We start from the raw sequence: 23,715 nt of genomic DNA, 5'->3' as shown, positions 1-23,715 counted from the left end.
TGATGTGAAACAAAGACGACCTTCGGCAAGGAGGGTTTGGTACAGAGCTCCACCCTGTCAACACAAAAAGACGGGATAAGGAGAGTGACAGGATAAGATACCCAGCTCTGACACCCTTCTGGCCAAGGCAATCGCCAGGAAGACCATCTACCAATTAAAATGCTTGAGGTCCACCGACTCAAGTGCCTCAAAAAGATCTGACTGCAAGAAATAAAGGACCAACTTCAGGTCCCATGGAGTTGTAGAGCCCACTGCATAAATATCTACAATTAGGGAAGCAAGGCGACAGCTGTATCTTCAAGGATCCTAAATGAAAACCAGTCTCTGGACCCACCTGGAGGAACAAACGAAGATGGGAAAGGAGGATGCCTCTTGCACCAGGATACAAAGGCCCAGCATATGCACTGGTGATACTGAGCAGAGACCGGCTTTCGAGCCTTCAACATTGTCAGAATAACAGCTTCCGGAATACCCTTTGCTCTTAGGATGGCGGCCTCAATGCAGCCAATGCAGATGGGTCCGCATACATCTAGCCTCCTTGCGCGTTAAACAGCCCTTCTAGTCGCGCCATGCCGTGGTGTGACTCAGTAGATCCGAGCTTCTTTTGTGCAACTTTCTACCTTCAAATGCGTCTTATTTGCACAGTGATGAATAGATAGCACAAGCAGCTTCTGCTGCTTAAAATGATATGCAGCACGCCTATGTTACGTGAGCGTCTGCGGGTGTATCTGCATGCGAAACTCTACGTTACAGTGTCAGCGGCTGTAACACTATTCGCATCGCTGTGCAAATAAGATGCATTTGAAGGTAAAGTCACATGAAAGTCGCTCAGCGCTACCAAGTCACACGGAGCTCCTGTGTTATGTGACGCGACCTGTAGCACACGGAAGATAGATGTATGTGGACACATCTGTAAGGTGGGGTGGATGAATGGCCCTTGTTGAAGGTCTAGGCGAGCAGGAAGAACCCAGGAGATGTCTATCAGAAGACCTCGAAGTTCTGAGTACAATGCCCATTGTGGCCAATCTGAAACCAGCAGAAAAACTGGAAGCGGGTAGAGCAGATGAAAAGTTCTTGGCACAGTTGAGTCATCCACCATTACAGCTCCTGGGTATTTCATTCTGGAGCAATAAAGGACCTTATGGTTTAGTCAAGATACTATGAGATCAACGTTCGACAACCCCCACCTCAACACCAGATCCTGAAAGACATCCGGGTGAAGACACCACTCCAGGGTGAAGATATTGGCAATCTGCCTCCCAATTTTGGACCAGGGACTGAACACAGCTGCTATTAGAAGAACGTGGCTTTCTGCACAACGTATGATGCCCATAACTTCTGCATGGCCAAGGAGCTCTTCGCCCCCCTCTGGTGTTTGATATAAGTCAGAGTCTTGACCAGTCACCCCTGCAGATTCTGCTGAACTGCTGACAAGGTCTTAAAGATCGCCCTGAATTCCAGGACATTTACGGGCAGTAATGCCTCCTTATAGGAACAAACTACTTGAAACTGGAAAACCGCAGCTCCACAGCCCCTGAGACTGGCATCCATGGTTACTAGAGTCCAATCCAAATTGTGAAAGGATGGCCGATGCTGAGAGGATAGTAATAAAGCCACTACAGGAGGGACAGGTGAGCCTGAGGAAAGAGACAAATGACCCAAGACAGGTGGAGATGAGAACCGTCCCATTTGGACAGCAGGGCCAATTGAAAATACAACCTTCCAAACGAGACTACCTCAAAGGAGGAAACAAGCTTCCCCAACAGATGCATGCACAAATGGACTGAAACAATTTTTTTCCGCAGAACCAAGTGCACCATTGACAGGATGGCCAGGAACTTGACTGGCAAAAGAAACACTTTCTGCAATGACATCTTGAACATAATGCACAGGAAAATCAGTCTGTGATCGATTGGATTTTTATTTAAATTCACAATCTAACCATGACATATGAGAGTCTGATGTGTTAGAAGGACATGAGTGAAGGACCCCCCGGGGTTGAAGCCTTTATCAAAAGGTCGTCAAGATAATGAGTGATAGTCACCCCGAATGACTGAAGGTGAGCCACCATGACTGACATCACCTTCATAAAGACCCGTGGGGTGGAAGAGAGACCAAACGGGAGGTCTCTGAATTGGTAATGGTCATCCTGTATCGTGAACTAAAGAAGGGATTGGTGAGGCTCCCAAATAGGATATGTGGAAATACGCCTCTGAATGTCCATAGATAACAGAATTTCCTCCTGTTTATCACTGAGTGCAGGGAAATGTAAGTGAATGGGACAACTGGGACTGATGGTCTTTAGACTTGGCACTCCTGGCAGAAGACGACTTACCCTTGGACCCGTGGAAATGCGACTTACCAGAGAGTTGAAAGAAAGATCTAAAAGCAACTCTGGGTTTTGGAGCAGAAAAAGAATAGTGTAGAAACACACCTAAATTTAAACAATTTCTCAAACACTGCAGCTCAGGAATGCTACTACACCACCATCCATTCAACCCCCCCTGAGACTGGGGCAGTCTTATGCTGCAGCCCAATCACACTCAACAAACTGCTGGATGCGACAAAACCGCACACTTGAGTGAGGGAGAAGCTAGACGCAGGCCGAATTACATGTCCTGTTGCAGTTTACTCCATTATTTTCATTTCTGATTAACTTTACCATAGTTTTTATAATGCTGTCACCATTGTTTTAACTGCCATTTTATGCCTTTGTATTAGGCTTCTCTCTGCCTGGATGTTATACTTCCGCGAACTACACACCCTGCCAGAAATAACTTACGCAGATGGCTGCCTCAAATGGTTCTTTCTTAGGCAGGATGAACAACACGTAGATCTATTAATGCAGTGCATATCATATTACAGATGTTTCAGTCAACCGTATATGTCTTAGGGCCTGATTCAGACCCGGACACTAAGCCGTGATCGCAAGCTATGGCCAATAGTCGTCCGTCTGCGCATGCGTCGCAGTGCGCGAGCACGTCACTGCGTTCAGGAATCGTGCGCTCGTAGTACAGACTGGACGCTACTTTGAGTGACAGTGCCATTTGTGGATGGTGTCAGGGGAAGGTCTATGTAAACGGGGGTGTGGATGTGTGAACGCAGGCGTGCCTGTGTGATCTAACGGCGTTTCACGGGCGTGCATAATTAGCATGGAGGGGTCATTGTACACGTCACCTGGTTGCATTTCAGCCTGCAGTGATTGCAGTGCTTGCGGCAGGATATCGTCTACTTCAAGGGCTACGAGCAGCTCTGATGGCTTTTGATGTTACTGATATTACATACACCTCCTGGAGATGACGTGTGCTGCGAAGGAAAAGGGGGCGTCTTTAGACCGGCGTGCGTTCGCACTGCCGTCGCTGTCGAAGACATAGAGGGTGTCCTTAAGCCTTGCCGGGCGATCATGGAATTTGCCCTGATGGCAGCGAAAGTGCGCTGATTTGCGTCCGGGTCTGAATCGACCCCTTCGTTTCTTGTATGACTTATGTCACACTTGGAACTGATGGTTATGTAAGGGCTCTGCTTCTACCTTAAACTAAGCTGTAACTTCTCCATTTTGTGTCATCTGTTCTAGGCTTATTCCAACCAGGGTAACCTATGTAGTGCGCCCAAAATGGCTACCTCGTTTGGTACTTTTCGTGGGTTATGTAACCTGTGAAATTTATTACCCAAAAGAGCTGCACCAACCATGTATTAAGTTAATTGTCCCCGTTATGTCCACTCTGTTCATTGCTTTTCATTTTATTTTCTTCTTGCTGTAATATTAAAAAAATCTTTGCTATGCTATTGATGCGTGTAAAGCGACTTTGACACCTGCTGGAGAAAAGTGCTATATAAATAAAATGATTATTATTACCCCACCATCACCACCCATAATCAGAGCAATGATTTTGTCCAGCTTGGACCCAAACAGAATCTTCCCTGAAAAAGGACCACTTAGATTCTGCATCAGCTTGCCAGGTTTGCAACTAAAGGACCCTACGAGCAGCAAGAGCCAAAGCAAAAACTTTAGAAAATAACTGGTCTGCATCAATAGCAACCTCACCTAGATAAGAAGTTGATTCTCGGATATGCTCAACTAGTAGAAGCAGATCAACCCTAGATGTACCAAACTGCAAACTGTCAGCAAGCAGGCCCGTCCAGTTCCCATCATATTTACTGAGACACAGACCAAGATGGGCTGAAGAGATGCCCCAGCTGCCACATAAATTAATTTCAGTGAAGATTCAATCTTTCGATGTGAACTATCCCTGAAACAGGTAGATCCCAGAACCGGAATAGTAGTTTTTGACAACCTGGCAATAGAAGAATCCACAAAAGTTTGGGATTCCCATTTAGATCTATCTGCTGCTAGCAGAGGATTAAGGAAGATTATGCGCCTGGAAATTTGGAACTTGAAATCCAGATGCACCCACACCATGGACAGATCCTCAAATTGAGGAAAAGTAGGAAAGGTAACTGGCTGTTTACACTTCCTCTAGAAAAGATAGATCTCATGAGTCTCCTAAGAGTCAGGATCTGATATACCTTGAAATTAACCCTCCGACTTTAAATCCTCCCAAGACTGAAGTCTTCTCTTTTGAGGATCACTCTATCTGGATGCCTCCCCTGAACCACTGGAGAAGGGGTCAAGTAGTCTCTCTAGGGAGGTAGAGACATGTACCAAGCAGGTCAAACCCTGAGCCCAAGCAGGCTCAACAGACTTGAAAGACTAGAAAATGGGCAGCCCATCAGGAACCAACTCAGAGGAGGGGCCTCCCAAGCATCCCGCAATCGGAGACTGAAGGGGCAGAGATAGAGGTGCTGCCTGCTAGCAGCCAAATAGTGTGAAAGTTCTGACATTGCCCCGGCAAGCGTTGCCACCCAAGCTGGTGTCAAGTGCAATGAGTCTCTGCAGCAAAAAAAAACACTCCAGCCAGATCGTGCATGAGGAATTTTGGTTTAACACTTTGCACAAGCAAACACTTAGTACAGCCCTACTCTGATCAAGGTGTGACCTCCGCAGTATTGTCCTTCAGACATAATGGTGAAAAGGAAGAGAGACAAGTAGAGAGGTGCAATAGGAAACTGACCCACGAGCAGCATGGGTTATAAAACAAAAGTACAACATGAGTGCAGCAATGACATACAAAATGATAGAGGAGCACAAACAGCAGAGCCTTTTCACAGAAGACACATTTTTTGAAAAAAAACTGGGAGAGACTGACTGTGCTTAGTAAGTCACTGACATGCAAGTCTGCACAAACACACCGCGGCTTACAGAAGTGTCGCTCTATCCCTCTATTCACGAGGACGGATCCTACTTACTGCTACTATCAATTTTCCAGTGTGCAGCGGAGCTATACTGTCCGATGACACTGTGCTCAGGGAGCCTAGACACATATATGTGTTGGTAGTGGTGGGTCTCTACGGAGGTGCCCACATAGCGGGCAGAGCCTTATAGCCAGAGTCTGCCCGGCAGGATACTAAATAGAAAAAAAAATGTAGCACAGGCTGCCCAGCAGCCTGAGAAAAAAGTGCCTGAATACATCAAGCACTTAAACTAAACTGAGGTCAGGTGAGGCAGGGGGAGGAGCCATGTTCAAATCATTCAAGATTTAAAGTGCCAGGCTCTACATACCACCGACTATACCCCACAGTGTTTCCAGTGTGCCATGTGGAAGGGGGAGAAACAATGTTAATATCAAGAATGTTTTAAGACTGGAGGGGACCTTGAGTAGATGTTCACCCTTATATAAAAACATTTCACCTATGGCACTATGCGCAATAATTATCTTTGTACATAGATATCACCAGTGCCATAAGGTAAGTAACGGAAATTCCCCCAACTAGTTTATCTATACTAATATAAGAAGAATGCTGTGTCAGTTTGTTTGTTTGAAGTTGGTGCAAAAACTACTGACCCGATTTTCATTAAGACGGAATCATTTTGTAGTGGAAACTGGTGAAGATGCTGCTGCCACCAATGTCAGTATGTACCCTGTGCACAGACTGTTATGTAGCCTATCCTATTCAAGTGAACGTGGGCACAAAGCACCTCTCCCCCCACCCCTTACCGGCGATGCGGATGTTACCACACCTATATATTTAAACACAACGGAGATGGTAACAATCGTGCACTGTGTCCATTTGCGTCCCAGAACTAATATTCAGAGTCCTATATATCCATTTGGAGTGACCAGCCTGACATGCTGTATTCTAGGAGAAAATAAGGGGCGCACAATTGTAAAGGTATATTCAATTTTATGTAATAAAAAAGTATACAGTTATCCATTAAGATTATGATCTGTATGGACCAGTCTGTTAATTGCCGATATCCAGGGACCCGTCACCGATAGCCAAAACAAGATCATAATCATGGGGGCCATCAGCTGATCCCGGCAGAGACCACTCATCAAACACTGTGCCTGGGACTGCAAGGCACAGTGTGTAATGAGCGGTCTCTGCTGGGATATAGCTTGCCTTAGCTGCTGGCCACCAGGATTATGATCTCATTTTGGCCAACAGTGACAGGTCCCTGGATATTGGTATGGAATTTTACGCTCCTTATTTTTTTTTCCAGAATATATATATATGTATATATATATATATATATGTGTGTGTGTATACATTTAAATATATATACAAAAATATATATAGATCAGCAATACAGGCAGGCTCGCGGCACTTGTTTGAAAATAGATCTTGTATTCACATACAGTATAGCGGAAAAACAGTACCTACTGTAGGTACTGTTTTTCCACTATAAGTGAATACGTGATTCAATTTCAAACAAGTCTCTGAGTGCCGCGAGCCTGCCTGTAATTGCTGATCTAAGAATTGATTCCAGAGGGCACCTGAATACAATGAATTTCAGACAGGAGAGTGCCTGTCCTTGTGTGACTGTAATATATATATATATATATATATATATAGATATATATGTATATGTACTGTATATGTAAAGAATAATAACAAAGTGCCCTCCTTGTGCGGAAACCTTAACCAATATACAGTTGTATAGTGTGACACTATGGTCTCCTTACATGTTTTGTTCTCTCAGACTTTTTAATACTTCATGACATATATTGAAAGAGGAAAGGAGTTCACAGCTGGATAATTCTATTTTATTCGCTGGTTCAGATAAGCATTCATTTAATTAACCTTTATTAGTACATGGCCAATCACTTAATAACTCACACTATACTATATTGGTTACATTTTCTCCACTAGGAGGCGCTTTTGTTATTATTTTTTAGTGAAACTTTCAGTAATCATCAAGTGATAATCAACGAGGTGCTGCTACTCTATGCAGGGAGAAATCTAGGCATTATAGTTCTATTGGAAGATAGTATTTGATGTTATTTTTTGGAAGTGCACAGTATGGGGTGAATTAATTTTACTTAGCACCACTATTTTATGAGAGAGAGGGATGTATGTATATATATATATATATATATCTGAATTCAGTGTTTCGTTACTATGTGCATCATAAATATTGTGAAATTCAACACTTTGTTCTCTGATGGGCCAGAAGGAGTTCTTCCGGCTATTTTTTTGTATTTGCCAACTTGCTCTGTGAGTTCTGTGTTTGTCCTCATGACATCATTAAGTAGCGGTGATTTTGGCAAAAAAATTGAGACCATTACGCCACGAGCAAACCTTTTGGGAGGGAAGGCTGTAACCACTACATCAGCACCTGATCCATTAAGAACAAGATATCATTTTGTGGAATAAGATTTAAAATTATCTCTTAGGAGTGGAAATTGCATATTTTATATGAATTTAGGCTCACAGCCAGGTATTTCTCAGGCACAAATATCCTGACATTTTCAATGTTTCAAAGATTGCAGAAATCAGCACTTTTATAACCAATGTCATATCTTCTGAGCATGCACAGGGCTAACACTGGCACAGTGATGCCACAAGCAAGGCTGGCCAAGAAGAGCAGACCTTTGGCCTTGCTTGGGAGAATTTGTGATACCGTATTCAACCTAGGGGTGTGCACCGGCCACTTTTCGTGTTTTGTGTTTTGGTTTTGGATCTGGATCTTTCTTCGTGTTTTGGATCTGGATTGGTTTTGCCAAAACCACCCTTCCGTGTTTTGGGTTCTGGGTTTTGTGTTTTGGATCTGTATTTTTTTTTTAAAAAGCATAAAAACAGCTAAAATCACAGAATTTGTTGGTTTCTCTGCTCCTATGCTATTATTAACCTCAATAACCTTAATTTCCACTCATTTCCAGTCTATTCTGAACACCTCACACCTCACAATAGTGTTTTCATGTCCAAAAGGTTGCACCGAGGTAGCTGGATGACTATGCTAAGCGACACGAGTGGGCGGCACAAACACGTGACCCATCTAGGAGTGACACTGCAGTGGCAGACAGGATGGCAGTTAGAAAAACTAGGCCCCAAACTGTACATAATGCAAAGAAAAAAAAGAAGTGCAAGATGGAATTGTCCTTGGGCCCTCCCACCCACCCTTATGTTGTATAAACAGGACATGCACACTTTAACAAATCAATCATTTCAGCGCCAGGGTCTGCCACACAACTGTGGCTGAAATGATTGGTTCGTTTGGGCCCCCACAAAACAAGCTGGAAATTAATGTGTCCCTGCACAAACTGGCTCTACGGAGGCAAGATGTCATCCTCATCCTCCTCATCCACCGATTCCTCACCCTCTTCAGTGTGTACATCCTCATCCTCACAAAGTATTAACTCGTCCCCACTTGAATCCACCACCACAGGTCCCTCTGTACCTTCTGGAGGCTGGTCTCCCTGGAAGAGCTGATAATTCATTTTGATGAACATCATCTTCTCCACATTCTGTGGAAGCAACCTCCTACGCCTTTCGCTGACAAGGTTCCCGGCTGCACTAAACACTCTTTCGGAGTACACACTGGAGGGGGGGCAACTCAGGTAAAATAGAGCCAGCTTGTACAGGGGCCTCCAAATTGCCTCTTTTTCCTGCCAGTACAGGTATGGACTGTCTGACATGCCTACTTGGATGCTGTCACCGATGTAATCCTCCACCATTCTGTCAATGGTGACAGTATCATATGCAGTGACAGTAGACATGTCAGAAATTGTTGCCAGGTCCTTCAGTCCAGACCAGATGTCCAAACTTGGTCCTGCCTGCCCTGCATCACCGCCAGCGGGTTGCTTAGGATACCTAAGTTTTTTCCTGGCAGCCCCAGTTGCGGGAGAAAATGAAGAAGGAGCCGTTGACGTGTCACGTTCCGCTTCAGCTGACAGTGTATTCACCAGCAGGTCTTTGCACCTCTGCAGGCTTGTGTCGGCCGGAAAGAGAGACACCACATAGGCTTTAAACCTAGGATCAAGCACGGTGGCCAAAATGTAGTGGTCTGATTTCAACAGATTGACCACCCTGGAATCCTGGCAAAGCGAATGAAGGGCTTCATCCACAAGTCCCACATGCCGAGCGGAATCGCTCCGTCTTAGCTCCTCCTTCACTTTCTCCAGCTGCTTCTGCAAAAGCCTGATGAGGGGAATGACCTGACTCAAGCTGGCTGTGTCTGAACTGACTTCACGTGTGGCAAGTTCGAAGGGCTGGAGAACCTTGCACAACACGGAAATCATTCTCCACTGCGCTTGAGTCAGGTGCATACCCCCTCCTTTGCCTATGTCATAGGTGGATGTATAGGCTTGTATGGCCTTTTGCTGCTCCTCCATCCTCTGAAGCATATAGAGGGTTGAGTTCCACCGCGTCACAACCTCTTGCTTCAGGTGATGGCGGGGCAGGTTCAAGAGTGTTTGCTGGCGCTCCAGTCTTCGGCACGCAGTCGCTGAATGGCGAAAGTGGCCAGAAATTTTTCGGGCCACCCAAAGCGTCTCCTGCACGCCCCTGTCGCTTTTCAGAAAATTCTGCACCACCAAGTTTATTGTGTGAGCAAAACATGGGACGTGCTGGAATTTGCCCAGATGTAATGCCCGCACAATATTGGTGGCGTTGTCAGATATCACAAATCCCCAGGAGAGTCTAAGTGGGGTAAGCCACTGGGCGATGATTTCCCTCAGTTTCTCTAAGAGGTTGTCGGCGGTGTGCCTCTTACTGAAACCGGTGATACACAGCGTAGCCTGCCTTGTAACGAGCTGGCGTTTCTGAGATGCTGCTACTGGTGACGCTGCTGCTGTTGCTGCGTAAGGTGATACATCTACCCAGTGGGCTGTCACAGTCATATAGTCCTTAGTCTGCCCTGTTCCACTTGTCCACATGTCCGTGGTTAAGTGGACATTGTGTACAACGGCATTTTTCAGGACACTGAGGACACTTTTTCTGACGTTTCTGTACAGTCTCGGTATCGCCTGCCTAGTGAAGTGGAATCTAGACGGGATTTGGAACCGGGGACACACTACCTCCATCAATTGTCTAAATCCCACTGCACTAATGGCGGATACCGGACGCACGTCTAACACCAACATAGCAGTCAAGGCCTCAGTTATACGTTTTGCTTCAGGATGACTGCTGTCGTACTTCATCCTCCTCGCTAAGGACTGTTGGAGGGTCAATTGTTTAGTAAAAGTAGTGGTGTTCCTACTTCCTCTCTGGGATGATGAACGACTCCCAGCAGCAGCAACAGCAGCAGCGGCAGCAGTAGGCGTAGCAATGCAGGATCCTCCAGAGGAATCCCGGATAGGAGAGTCAGTCATGCCAGTGACATGGCCTGCAGGACTACTTCCGATCCTGACTAAGGAGGAAATTGACGAGGAGGGAGTTGATGGTGTGGTTTGCAGGCGCTTGGATACAACAGGACAACGGGATTTAGGTGTCCCTGGACTGCTTACGGTCTTAGCCAAAGTTTCTGAACTTGACAGTAACTTTTTATGAACGCGCTGCAGGTGCCGTATAAGGGAGGATGTTCCTAGGTGGTTGACGTCCCTACCCCTACTTATTTCACCTTTACATATGGTACATATGGCAAGACAGTTGTTGTCCGGATTTGGATAGAAATATTGCCAGACCAAAGAGGTGGAATGTTTGGTCTTCTGCCCAGGCATGACCGTGATGGGCTTTTTCATCCCACGGACAACAACTGTCTCCCCCGGAGCCTGATTTAAACAAACCACATCACCATCAGAATCCTCCTCGCCAACTTCCTCCTCAGCGCCAGCTACACCAGTATCCTCATCCTGTTGTACTTCAACAGTGACATCTTCAATTTGCATATCAGCAAGTGGACTGTGGGTGCTCCTTTCAGCACTTGCAGGGGGCGTGCAAATGGTGGAAAGAGCCACCTCTTCCCGTCCAGTGCTGGGAAGGTCAGGCATCGCAACCACCACCACACTTGGACTCTCCTTGGGGATTTGTGATATCTTCTTAGAAAGCACAGTTCTTCGCTGTGCTTTTGCCAGCTTAACTCTTTTGATTTTTTTAGTGGGAGGAGGGCTTCCATCGTCATGTGAAGCTGAACCACTAGTCATGAACATACTAGGGATCGACCTTAGCCGTTCCTTGCCACTCCGTGTCGTAAATGGCATATTGGCAAGTTTACGTTTCTCTTCAGCTGATTTAAATGTCTTTTTCAAGGTCATTTTCCTGAACTTTGCCATTTGGGATTGTATGTGCCCTCTACTATGACATTGGGCATCGGCCTTGGCAGACGACGTTGATGGCATGTTATCGTCTATGTCATGACTAGTGGCAGCAGCTTCAGCACTAGGAGGAAGTGGTTCTTGATCTTTCTCTATTTTATTTTTATCGGAGAAAGTTTGGTCCTCCATTTATGTTATATCGATTTGATATATACGTGCGGCTAAACACAGAAAATAATTTTTTTTTTGGTTTGGACTGGAGTGTACTTTGTGGGTTACAGCACCCTTTAACGGTCAAGCCAGCCGGCCCTTTACTTATGACACAGGCGCACTCTTGGCACTACTTTGTTGATGCACGTGCGGCTACTGCGCACACAATTCACAAACACAGAAAATAATTTTTTTTTGGTTTGGACTGGAGTGTACTTTCGGGGGTTACAGCACCCTTAACGGTCAAGCCAGCCGGCCCTTTACTTATGACACAGGCGCACGCTTGGCACTACTTTGTTGATGCACGTGCGGCTACTGCGCACACAATTCACAAACACAGAAAATAATTTTTTTTTGGTTTGGACTGGAGTGTACTTTCGGGGGTTACAGCACCCTTTAACGGTCAAGCCAGCCGGCCCTTTACTTATGACACAGGCGCACGCTTGGCACTACTTTGTTGATGCACGTGCGGCTACTGCGCACACAATTCACAAACACAGAAAATAATTTTTTTTTGGTTTGGACTGGAGTGTACTTTCGGGGGTTACAGCACCCTTTAACGGTCAAGCCAGCCGGCCCTTTACTTATGACACGGGCGCACGCTTGGCACTACTTTGTTGATGCACGTGCGGCTACTGCGCACACAATTCACAAACACAGAAAATAATTTTTTTTTGGTTTGGACTGGAGTGTACTTTCGGGGGTTACAGCACCCTTTAACGGTCAAGCCAGCCGGCCCTTTACTTATGACACAGGCGCACGCTTGGCACTACTTTGTTGATGCACGTGCGGCTACTGCGCACACAATTCACAAACACAGAAAATAATTTTTTTTTGGTTTGGACTGGAGTGTACTTTCGGGGGTTACAGCACCCTTTAACGGTCAAGCCAGCCGGCCCTTTACTTATGACACGGGCGCACGCTTGGCACTACTTTGTTGATGCACGTGCGGCTACTGCGCACACAATTCACAAACACAGAAAATAATTTTTTTTTGGTTTGGACTGGAGTGTACTTTCGGGGGTTACAGCACCCTTTAACGGTCAAGCCAGCCGGCCCTTTACTTATGACACAGGCGCACGCTTGGCACTACTTTGTTGATGCACGTGCGGCTACTGCGCACACAATTCACAAACACAGAAAATAATTTTTTTTTGGTTTGGACTGGAGTGTACTTTCGGGGGTTACAGCACCCTTTAACGGTCAAGCCAGCCGGCCCTTTACTTATGACACAGGCGCACGCTTGGCACTACTTTGTTGATGCACGTGCGGCTACTGCGCACACAATTCACAAACACAGAAAATAATTTTTTTTTTGGTTTGGACTGGAGTGTACTTAGGGGGTTACAGCACCCTTTAACGGTCAAGCCAGCCGGCCCTTTACTTATGACACAGGCGCACGCTTGGCACTACTTTGTTGATGCACGTGCGGCTACTGCGCACACAATTCACAAACACAGAAAATAATTTTTTTTGGGTTTGGACTGGAGTGTACTTTCGGGGGTTACAGCACCCTTTAACGGTCAAGCCAGCCGGCCCTTTACTTATGACACAGGCGCACGCTTGGCACTACTTTGTTGATGCACGTGCGGCTACTGCGCACACAATTCACAAACACAGAAAATAATTTTTTTTTGGTTTGGACTGGAGTGTACTTTCGGGGGTTACAGCACCCTTTAACGGTCAAGCCAGCCGGCCCTTTACTTATGACACAGGCGCACGCTTGGCACTACTTTGTTGATGCACGTGCGGCTACTGCGCACACAATTCACAAACACAGAAAATAATTTTTTTTTTGGTTTGGACTGGAGTGTACTTTGGGGGTTACAGCACCCTTTAATGGTCAAGCCAGCCGGCCCTTTACTTATGACACAGGCGCACGCTTGGCACTACTTTGTTGATGCACGTGCGGCTACTGCGCACACAATTCACAAACACAGAAAATAATTTTTTTTTTGGTTTGGACTGGAGTGTACTTTCGGGGGTTACAGCACCCTTAACGGTCAAGCCAGCCGGCCCTTTACTTATGACACAGGCGCACGCTTGGCACTACTTTGTTGATGCACGTGCGGCTACTGCGCACACAATTCACAAACACAGAAAATAATTTTTTTTTGGTTTGGACTGGAGTGTACTTTCGGGGGTTACAGCACCCTTTAACGGTCCAGCCAGCCGGCCCTTTATTTATGACACAGGCGCACGCTTGGCACTACTTTGTTGATGCACGTGCGGCTACTGCGCACACAATTCACAAACACAGAAAATAATTTTTTTTTTGGTTTGGACTGGAGTGTACTTTCGGGGGTTACAGCACCCTTAACGGTCAAGCCAGCCGGCCCTTTACTTATGACACAGGTGCACGCTTGGCACTACTTTGTTGATGCACGTGCGGCTACTGCGCACACAATTCACAAACACAGAAAATAATTTTTTTTTTGGTTTGGACTGGAGTGTACTTTCGGGGGTTACAGCACCCTTAACGGTCAAGCCAGCCGGCCCTTTACTTATGACACAGGCGCACGCTTGGCACTACTTTGTTGATGCACGTGCGGCTACTGCGCACACAATTCACAAACACAGAAAATAATTTTTTTTTTGGTTTGGACTGGAGTGTACTTTCGGGGGTTACAGCACCCTTAACAGTCAAGCCAGCCGGCCCTTTACTTATGACACAGGCGCACGCTTGGCACTACTTTGTTGATGCACGTGCGGCTACTGCGCACACAATTCACAAACACAGAAAATAATTTTTTTTTGGTTTGGACTGGAGTGTACTTTCGGGGGTTACAGCACCCTTTAACGGTCAAGCCAGCCGGCCCTTTACTTATGACACAGGCGCACGCTTGGCACTACTTTGTTGATGCACGTGCGGCTACTGCGCACACAATTCACAAACACAGAAAATATATTATTTTTTTAGCACTTGGGGGGAGCACCCCTGATGGACAGAGCACCCCCTGGACAACACTACAGCACTCCTTTAGGACTGGGACACTGCACAGGACTTTGGAGTGGACACAGCCCCTATGGAGAACTGACTGCACAACACAGTCCAGCCAGCCCCTATGGACTTTGAAGTAGTGGACACAGCCCCTATTAACAACAGCAGCACAACACAGCCAGCCCCTATGGACTTTGAAGTAGTGGACAACAGCAGCACTACACTACACTACACTACACTACACTACACAGCCCTAACTCCCACCCTCCCTCTTCACTGTCCACAGCCGAGTGAGAAAATGGCGCCGACGCGGGTACCTTATATAGGATCCAAAACCCGCGAGACTCGGAAGGCGGGATGATGACGTTTTGCCTCGATTTCAGATCCGAGTCAGGCGGGAAAAGTCGAGCCTGACTCGGATCGGGGGGGCTCGGGGGGGTTCGGATTTCAGAAATCCGAACCCGCTCACCCCTAATTCAACCCCAAGCTCTATGTCTTCAATTACCCTTTTAGACTACAAGCCCCTTAGGGAAGCAAACTGTATCCTAACGTACTTCCTGCACTTGTTCACTATATGTAGAAAATACGTTAGGATACAATATTAGAAAGCAGTAGTGTACAAAGTGTGGCACCACATAAATAAACTTATGTATGTAATTAATTGATTAGAAACTACTTGCTGTTTTTATTAAATTGTTCTCTGGTAGAAATAAAAATGTATTAATCTTTGCCTTGATATTCTGGCAGTATTATAATTTATTTTTTAACCCAAGAAAAAGATATAACTGAGTAACTGAGTAGCACCACATGTTTGCCAGCATTTACAAATTACAAATTCAATGGCTAACTAGAAAAATAACTTTTCAATGTCATTACCCATAGGAAATCTTATAACTTCATAATATCCTGGTGCTTCTGTTCTTTTCACAGGTTCCATGAAAGGCCATGCACTTTGATGACTCTTAAATAAAAATAAAATGGGTAACATAATTTAAAAAACCAACAAAAATCTGTAACTCTTGTACACAGGCAGATGTATTCATGCTCCAAGTTCTGCAATGTTTAAAAGAATAAGAGAATTTGTATCCAAGGTAAATACTGTTCCCTGCAGAATTGCTCTCAATATATTCACAGTAAGGTGAAAGACCTGTCGGATCACAAAAACGTCCGCAGCCAGTTTCCCAGTCAAACAGCCTATTGCTGGGCCCTTACATCAACTCTATTGTAATACAAAATTACATCAACTATATTGTGCCTAGACTCTGCCTGTAGTCTGACACTGTACTAATGCTATCCACTAATTATATACAGAAGTCTTTATTAAAATATTAAATCTTCTCAGTAATCTGTTTCATACAACTTGGTTACAGATTAATATTGTTGTTCTGGTTTTATTCTGTAGAAAAATGATTGGGAGTTACCGTATGACCAGTAAGAGCATGATAATTTATCACTCGCTGCCAGTGCAAAGCCACAGGTTCACTATAAGACTTTAATTAAATTACATTTACCAAAGAAATACTGTGTATATATATATATATATATATATATATATATACTCCAACTTACCTTTACCTGCTGTAGAATATTCTTTAGGGTGTTGTATAGCTGCTCTGGATCTTTTGACTCTTTACTTGAAATAAAAAGATGACAAAACAAAAAAAAATAAAATAAAAACAGCAAGGGAAAAATAAAAAAGAAATCAGTTTAGATTAACTATACTACACTTACTGCTTAATCAAGATACTTGTTGGTCTTTCTGACTTGTAATATAAGAGAAGATTAACCTCGTGAATAATACCACCAAGCTAAACAATAGCATTACGTGATAACTCAAAATTGCAAGCTGTATACATTAGAGATATGCCACTACTGTGAAGTCTATTGAGTCTATGTACTAATATTGGGCTTTAAAGCAGAGTATTGTCACCAGACATATAGTTATCTATTGCCGCAATAAAATAAATATCACTGCAGCTGCTCAGCAATGCTAACAGACATCCCGGTCCGCTAATGGAATCACATGATATGCAATGAGGATTGCGGATTAATCTCTGCACCGTTTAGCTTCTTACCATTCCTAGACTTTTGTGTTATCGCTTTGGACCCCATGAATAGGATTTATAGTGAGAATACCAATTTACTTGCTGCATAAGGGTACGGTACTGAATTTGGAGGGTGCTGAGCCATTACAGCATTCTGGAGAACACTCCTAATTGGGATCATCAGCTCTCACACCTCATAAAGACTCCCTAATACAACCTTTTCTTGTAGCTGTTTCTAAACACTCACAATTTAGTGCTGTCTCTCATTTGTTGTGGACTTAAAAAATTGAAAAAAAAAACTCTGTAGATAAAACTTATTTGTAGTAATCCTGACATTACCACAAATCTGTAGCAGAATAACTCCCCACATAATCTTAAATCCATGATACCCTGGAGCAGTAGATTACTAGATTATATTGTGAACCTATGTGTGAAGTAGATAAATACTTGTTGTACAATGACAATTGGTATTGCATCCCAGGTCGAATATGTATATCAGCTAATCATGAATGTTTTGGAGAGACAAATTACATTTACGCCACTGATCATTATTATTACAGTTGCTCCCTTAATAACTACAAATGACAGCTCATTTATGTTATGTTGGGAAACATATTAATATGCTTCGGTTACTGGGTAGTAGGGGTACAATAATGTTCTACATATCTATAAATAAGTTAGACAACTACCAATTGACATTATTTGTACAGATTATAAAAACCACTGTGAAAAAGGAGCACTAAAGTGATTGGCGTACATGTTACTAGGTTGTTATTTGAAAGGATAATATGCAATTGTAACACTGCATATAAAACATGTCTGCACCACACGGAAGATTTAACTATGTGACCTAAGTATAAATTACCTTCTATCTTTTATGCTTGGTTTCCAACCTGTCTCTCCTGAAAGACAATGAAATAAAATAAATACTATTTCCATAATTATAAGGTGACACAACACATAGTCACGGTGCCACTCCCAAAAATAGCAACGGTCATATGATTAGTAAGGAAAATAATAGCTGCTTCAATGCTAGTATTTTATAATTATCGTCCTGCCACTTGTCCCAACTAGACCTGAGAGTGACAAATTCACTTTCTAGCTTGGCGATATTCGCTGGATGAGATCTGGCTGTTTGGCTCTTGTGTCAAGCAGCTGGATCACACATGCATAGTGCTGTAGGAAGATGACTGTACACACAAGCCAACTGCATTCACAAACATCCCTAATAATGATCAAATCAATCATCAGGCATTATTGCACCTACTTTGGGGCACACACACAGTGATATTAGGCAACTTAGCTGATATCGCATCATGTGATACAGGGGAACATCACTTCCTATTTGCACCACTATATTAAACAAATCAGCTTTTACTTGTATGAAAACTACGTATGTACATTTCTCCTGCTATGCCAGCCCACTGTGGTTGTTGGCACATGCACCACTGTGTAGCAAGCAATCACTTGCATACTGTATAGCCCTTATACAGCACAGTGGTGCATCCCCACGTAGAGCCGGATTCAGTTACATGCCAGCTGCCATTATCAGCCAGTTTCGGTAGGCTCATCCTGCTCGCACCCCCATAGGCTGCAAGAAGAATCAGCCTTTAGTGAGGTAAGGCACAAAACTATTAAAAGCCGTCCCAGCGAATTCCGGACTTAACTGAATCGGCCTCTTTATTATGATATATTCTCTGTCAGATAAGAATTTGTTCTAGTTTTTAAATGTGGTCTGTTTACCATTATCGGATTACTGCAATTATTATTACCTGTAATAATATACTGGCCAGATACTGTAGAAGCACTAATTGTGGCTCATGCAGTAAATAGTGTAACTATAATATTGCTCACAATTAGGATATCTATCTATCATTTCACCTGGCTTTTACATTTATTATATTTGGACAGAAGAAAGATCAGTGAAGCTCAAGTGGTTCTTGGCTGTGTGTTAAAACATACCAGTATACAAAAATACCATCATATCATTTCACAATAACATATATTACTAGATGAATTCACATGATTACAAATGCTATTTTAATACTTTAAAACTTTAATGAAAAATAAGGCCAATACCAAGCAGGTTATTGAAACTGAAATTAATACATACTAATTCCCGGTATGCTTTCAATTGGTATCTGTCGTACTCCTTCCTTAAAGCAAGACAGTCCGGGGTACACCTTTCTTATCTGTGCTTGTTTCCTTTCAATCATCTTTTTTATTATCTGTAATAATGAATATTGATGTTTAGCCCTATGCATATTTTCTTCTACTGTATTATAGTAGATGTTACACTTTGTGCCTCAATATTTTGCATGCAGAAAGTTTTGAAACAATCACATAAATAGGCAATGTATTTGCAAATATAATAGTACTACTACTAATAATAAAAAGACATTTGGGGAATGGTTACTAATGGCCGCAAGAGTGGATTTTCCTTAACATTTTTAACTTTATAAGAGAAATTACAATTATGTGCGAGTTGGGTCCTGCGGCATGCTTTAACCATGAATAGCATTTGCAATTCAATTCCAAACTCGCATCACGCTTTCTAATGAAATTTGCATTTTTTTGTGTGCACCCCAGAGCAGATGAAAATGTAGGGAAAATCTTTATTAAAAGGTATAAATGTCGGGCCACAGTGCAGAACCGCTGGTACACCCTCCTAATGAATAGTTGTGCACTTGGAGGGGTTTAAGTAGCATAATTTGGTCAATAAAACATGTCACTTTTCAGGTGACTGTCTCTAAAAAGCTCAAAACTTGAATAAATTATGTGAAACAGGTATGTGGAAATATAAATGATGTGGGACAGGTATGTGGAGGTGTAAATGATGCGGGACAGGTATGTGGAGGTGTAAATGTATGACAGGTACAGTACGTGGAGGTGTAAATGATGTGGTACAGGTATGTGGAGGTGTAAATGATGCGGGACAGGTATGGGGAGGTGTAAATGTTGTGTGACAGGTACAGTACGTGGAGGTGTAAATGATGTGGGACAGGTATGTGGAGGAGTAAATGATGTGGGACAGGTATGTGGAGGTGTAAATGATGTGGGACAGGTATGTGGTGGTGTAAATGATGTGGGACAGGTATGTGGAAATATAAATGATGTGGGACAGGTATGTGGAGGTGTAAATGATGTGGGACAGGTATGTGGAAATATAAATGATGTGGGACAGGTATGTGGAGGTGTAAATGATGTGGGACAGGTATGTGGAGGAGTAAATGATGTGGGACAGGTATGTGGAGGTGTAAATGATGTGGGACAGGTATGTGGAGGTGTAAATGTTGTAGGACAGAAATGTGGAGGTAAAAATGATGTAGGACAAGTATGTGGAGGTGTAAATGATGTGGGACATGTATGTGGAGGTGTAGATGTTGTTGCACAGGCATGTGGAGGTGTAAATGTTGTAGGACAGAAATGAGGAGGCAAAAATGATGTAGGACAGGTATGTGGAGGTGTAAATGATGTGGGACAGGTATGTGGAGGTGTAGATGTTGTTGGACAGGCATGTGGAGGTGTAAATGTTGTAGGACAGAAATGTGGAGGTAAAAATGATGTAGGACAGGTATGTGGAGGTGTAAATGATGCGGGACAGATATGGGGAGGTGTAGATGTTGTTGGACAGGCATGTGGAGGTGTAAATGTTGTACGACAGAAATGTGGAGGTAAAAATGGTGTGGGACAGATATGTGGAGGTGTTATGGTTGGATGAGGAATTTAGAACTTGCAGAAGAAGTAAACGTGTTTATTGCAACAATTTACAAACTTGTATAAAGCCATTTGACACCAAGAATGTAATATAGTGGAAACTTCTAAGCAGTTTTAACAACAAATACACATTATGGGGTCAATTCAGTTAGGAGCGAGTTCGCGAAAGTGAGTTTGTATTATGGAATTCACATAAATCATGTGAATGTGCTAACCTGAGATGAGAAATTCAATTAGAAATGCCAATTCGTGGTACTCTGCATTATTGAGCAACTTTTCTACAAAAAGCAACCAGGGAGAAGGGCATGAATACAGTGAGGATACCATTCTGGAACCCAAAAAATTGGCAACTGAGATAGCAGAACCATATAGAATATTTTGTTATTGCTCAGCTTTAACTTGATAGATTGAGATGAAACAAAGTGCGGGTTATTTCTAGGAGGTGATGATGAAAGTTCAGTAGTTTTTGTGCTAACCTTGGAACAAACAGACAGACACAACATTCTTATAATATTAGTGTAGTTTGCCGTCCATATAAGCATTTTATCACCCTGCTGTGTTTCTGTCAAATGCCTCTTATGTCCCTCAACTGGAAATATGCACTTCACCCTTATAAGTGTTAATATAACGATACTTACACTAGCAGACCATTTTTTGGGATATATGTATATTCTCTATATGGATACACAACACTCTCAGGTAAAGTCATAGAATGCGGTCCTTTTGTATGACCTACATGTCTCCACTAACAACTCTGCTAATTTCTATAGCTTTTCTACTGCAACATCTCCATGCTGAAGTCCGGCTGCAGAGCATTGGGTCCTAGACCACCGATGTTACTCTTTATACCTGACAAGGCGGGTTCCTGTGAGATGGAAAAGGTCAGTGTGACATTCTACATTGCATCCAGAGGGCTTCTGGTTGCTCACAGCTAAGCGGGCTTATCCCACTAATGCCTCAGAAGCTGCTCCTGTCAATGCAACCTGACATTACACAACCGTTATTCTCCTTTCCACACTCTAGCTGCTGTCCTAGCAGTCATTCGCCCTTTTATGGTACCTGTTCATGTCAGTTGGCTCTACAACTTAGAGTTTTCCTAGCGTGTAGGTTCATAGTTCCAACACTGAGATTAGCGACACTACTTGACTAGAATCTGTTGGGGTTATACTACATTCTGGTCTGAGGTACATCTATGGGCTAGTGCACGTTTGCATTAGTGTGACAGTCACAGGTTCGGTTCCTATGACAGCATTGTTCCATGCAGGGGGAGTTGTTGGTTTCACTGTTCAGTATCTGTTGATACTTTCATTACACTGACAGGTAGCAATTAATACTTAGAAAAAAAAAGCCAATGGCGCTAAATGGAGTAAAGAATGAATTAAGATAAATGAAATAAAATAAATGACCCTCACGCAGCTGTCAAAATCAGGTGGCAAACCAAAAAACTACTGAATTTAAAATATAGACAGCGCTAGAGAAGGACACATATAACCTAAATAAAAATAAATAAGCCCATATTTATAATAAAATTAATTAATGTTTAATGAATAACAAATTACTGTTCTGAATAAAATACTAAAATATATAAATACAGTTCACATAAAAAAAGGAAACATGACCTTTAAGCAATTCTACACATATACAATATATAATACATTGAATATACAAAAAATAATTATTTGAGATGACCACAACAGACACCCCTCTGAAGAAATCCCAAATAGGGAAGAAACATGTTCGTCTACAGAGAGAAATCCACACAGTATTACACGGGCTGCACGCAGACTATCGTGCATGTCCCGCCACCTGCTGTTCCAGCACTTGTTATCGCTAACTACCAGCCACTGCCTCGAATGGATTACAAGCTACGGCTCTAGGTGTAACCTACTTAAGCCTTGCCAGTGGGATCGGATTCCCCCAGCCAGTACCTGTGTGCCGTGCGTCCACCATACAGCAGGACGGAGATGGAGATCAGAAGTACCGTCAATTACACCAGACTTCTCCGGCTGGTGCATTTACAAACCCTCCGGAGAAAGGGAGACGGGGATCGGGAGTCCCGCAAGCTATATCGGGTCCCTACAACCGGGGCCTCACACCATATACCCTCCAAATAGACGGAGACGGAGATTAAGAGGCACATGGAGTGTTTAACTCAGGCGGCCAACTTCCTATAAAATACGGAGGTAAAAACCATTAACTGCATCTTTTTCATGTAATAATCAGCTGACACAGATCTGTTTGCTCAGCATTTTGTATCATCATACAGCTTGTTATTAAATACCAGCAGTGAGCATATCAAACAGCTTGTTTCTAACCATAAAAACTGGAACATTGTTACCATTCCAACAACATTTTGCTTTTCTGGTTAAACAGCTACATTTATATGGAACATCCAATAGTTTATTTCTTCTATATAAACGGAGACATTATATTACCATAAAATCCAGTGTCCCCTTCTATTCTACATCGTGGGACTGTTTATCTCAATTGTCATTGACTATTGGAGCTGGCAGCAAGTTCAGTGTGCATATCTATGCTGAGGGATTTTCCTTTGATATCATAAATCCCCTCCTATCAATACTGTTATGGTCATCTCAAATAATTATTTTTTGTATATTCAATGGATTATATATTGTATATGTGTAGAATTGCTTAAAGGTCATGTTTCCTTTTTTATGTGAACTGTATTTATAGATTTTAGTATTTTATTCAGAACAGTAATTTGTTATTCATTAATGGTTAATTAATTTTTTTATAAATATGGGCTTATTTATTTTTATTTAGGTTATATGTGTCCTTCTCTAGCGCTGTCTATGTTTTAAATTCATTACACTGACAGGGACTTTCATGGTTGTTCTAGTGCCCTAGCCTCGTTGTATAGGATACTTCCCTGTATCGGTAGCTCGCTCTCACGGGGTGCTGTTGCTTCCGTGATTCCTAACTGCTTGGGTATCCCGGTTGTTTCCATACTATGTTCGGACCAGAAGCTGGTACTGACTACACACTTTCATCACATTGGAAATTGTCTGTTGTTTGGGGTTTTCTTTTCCACTGTTGCCAGAGGTTGGTTGTTTTTTCCAGGCGAAGTGGACGCTTCCCTTCGCCTAGGCTCGCTGAAGGGTTCCAATGACTCTTTTATCCAGAATGGGTTGTCCGGCTGTCTGACCCTCTGTAAGGAGTTGTAGTCTCAATCCTCTCGATGCTGCCTCTGCCTCATGCCTGTGGGATTTCCACTTTTTGGAGACTTCTACGATCTAACCCTTCCGCT

The 23,715-nt window shown here is 43.3% G+C and overlaps 1 protein-coding gene across 7 annotated transcripts in view; it reads right to left on the bottom strand.

The window, feature by feature from the left end:
- Positions 1 to 23,715, bottom strand: part of KAT2B (lysine acetyltransferase 2B) — a 99,392-nt gene that overhangs the window by 2,758 nt on the left and 72,919 nt on the right. For 3 of the 7 annotated variants that reach the window (XR_015875629.1, XM_088462727.1, XM_088462729.1), the window contains 4 exons: positions 18,844 to 18,958; positions 17,596 to 17,632; positions 16,255 to 16,318; positions 15,562 to 15,646 (listed from right to left, as the gene is read on the bottom strand). Coding sequence is in view for 5 of the 7 variants with exons in the window: in XM_088462727.1 (XP_088318853.1) it covers positions 15,562 to 15,646; positions 16,255 to 16,318; positions 17,596 to 17,632; positions 18,844 to 18,958 (301 nt within the window). In the remaining 2 variants the exon portion in view is untranslated. The remainder of the gene's footprint in view (positions 1 to 15,561; positions 15,647 to 16,254; positions 16,319 to 17,595; positions 17,633 to 18,843; positions 18,959 to 23,715) is intronic. The other 4 variants (XR_015875632.1, XM_088462730.1, XM_088462732.1 and 1 more) reach the window with 3 other exon arrangements.

This window comes from Taudactylus pleione, unplaced genomic scaffold (assembly GCF_031769625.1).
Source record: "Taudactylus pleione unplaced genomic scaffold, aTauple2 ptg000053l, whole genome shotgun sequence".
Taxonomy (NCBI): domain Eukaryota; kingdom Metazoa; phylum Chordata; class Amphibia; order Anura; family Myobatrachidae; genus Taudactylus; species Taudactylus pleione.
This window is presented reverse-complemented; position numbering and strand designations above follow the sequence as displayed.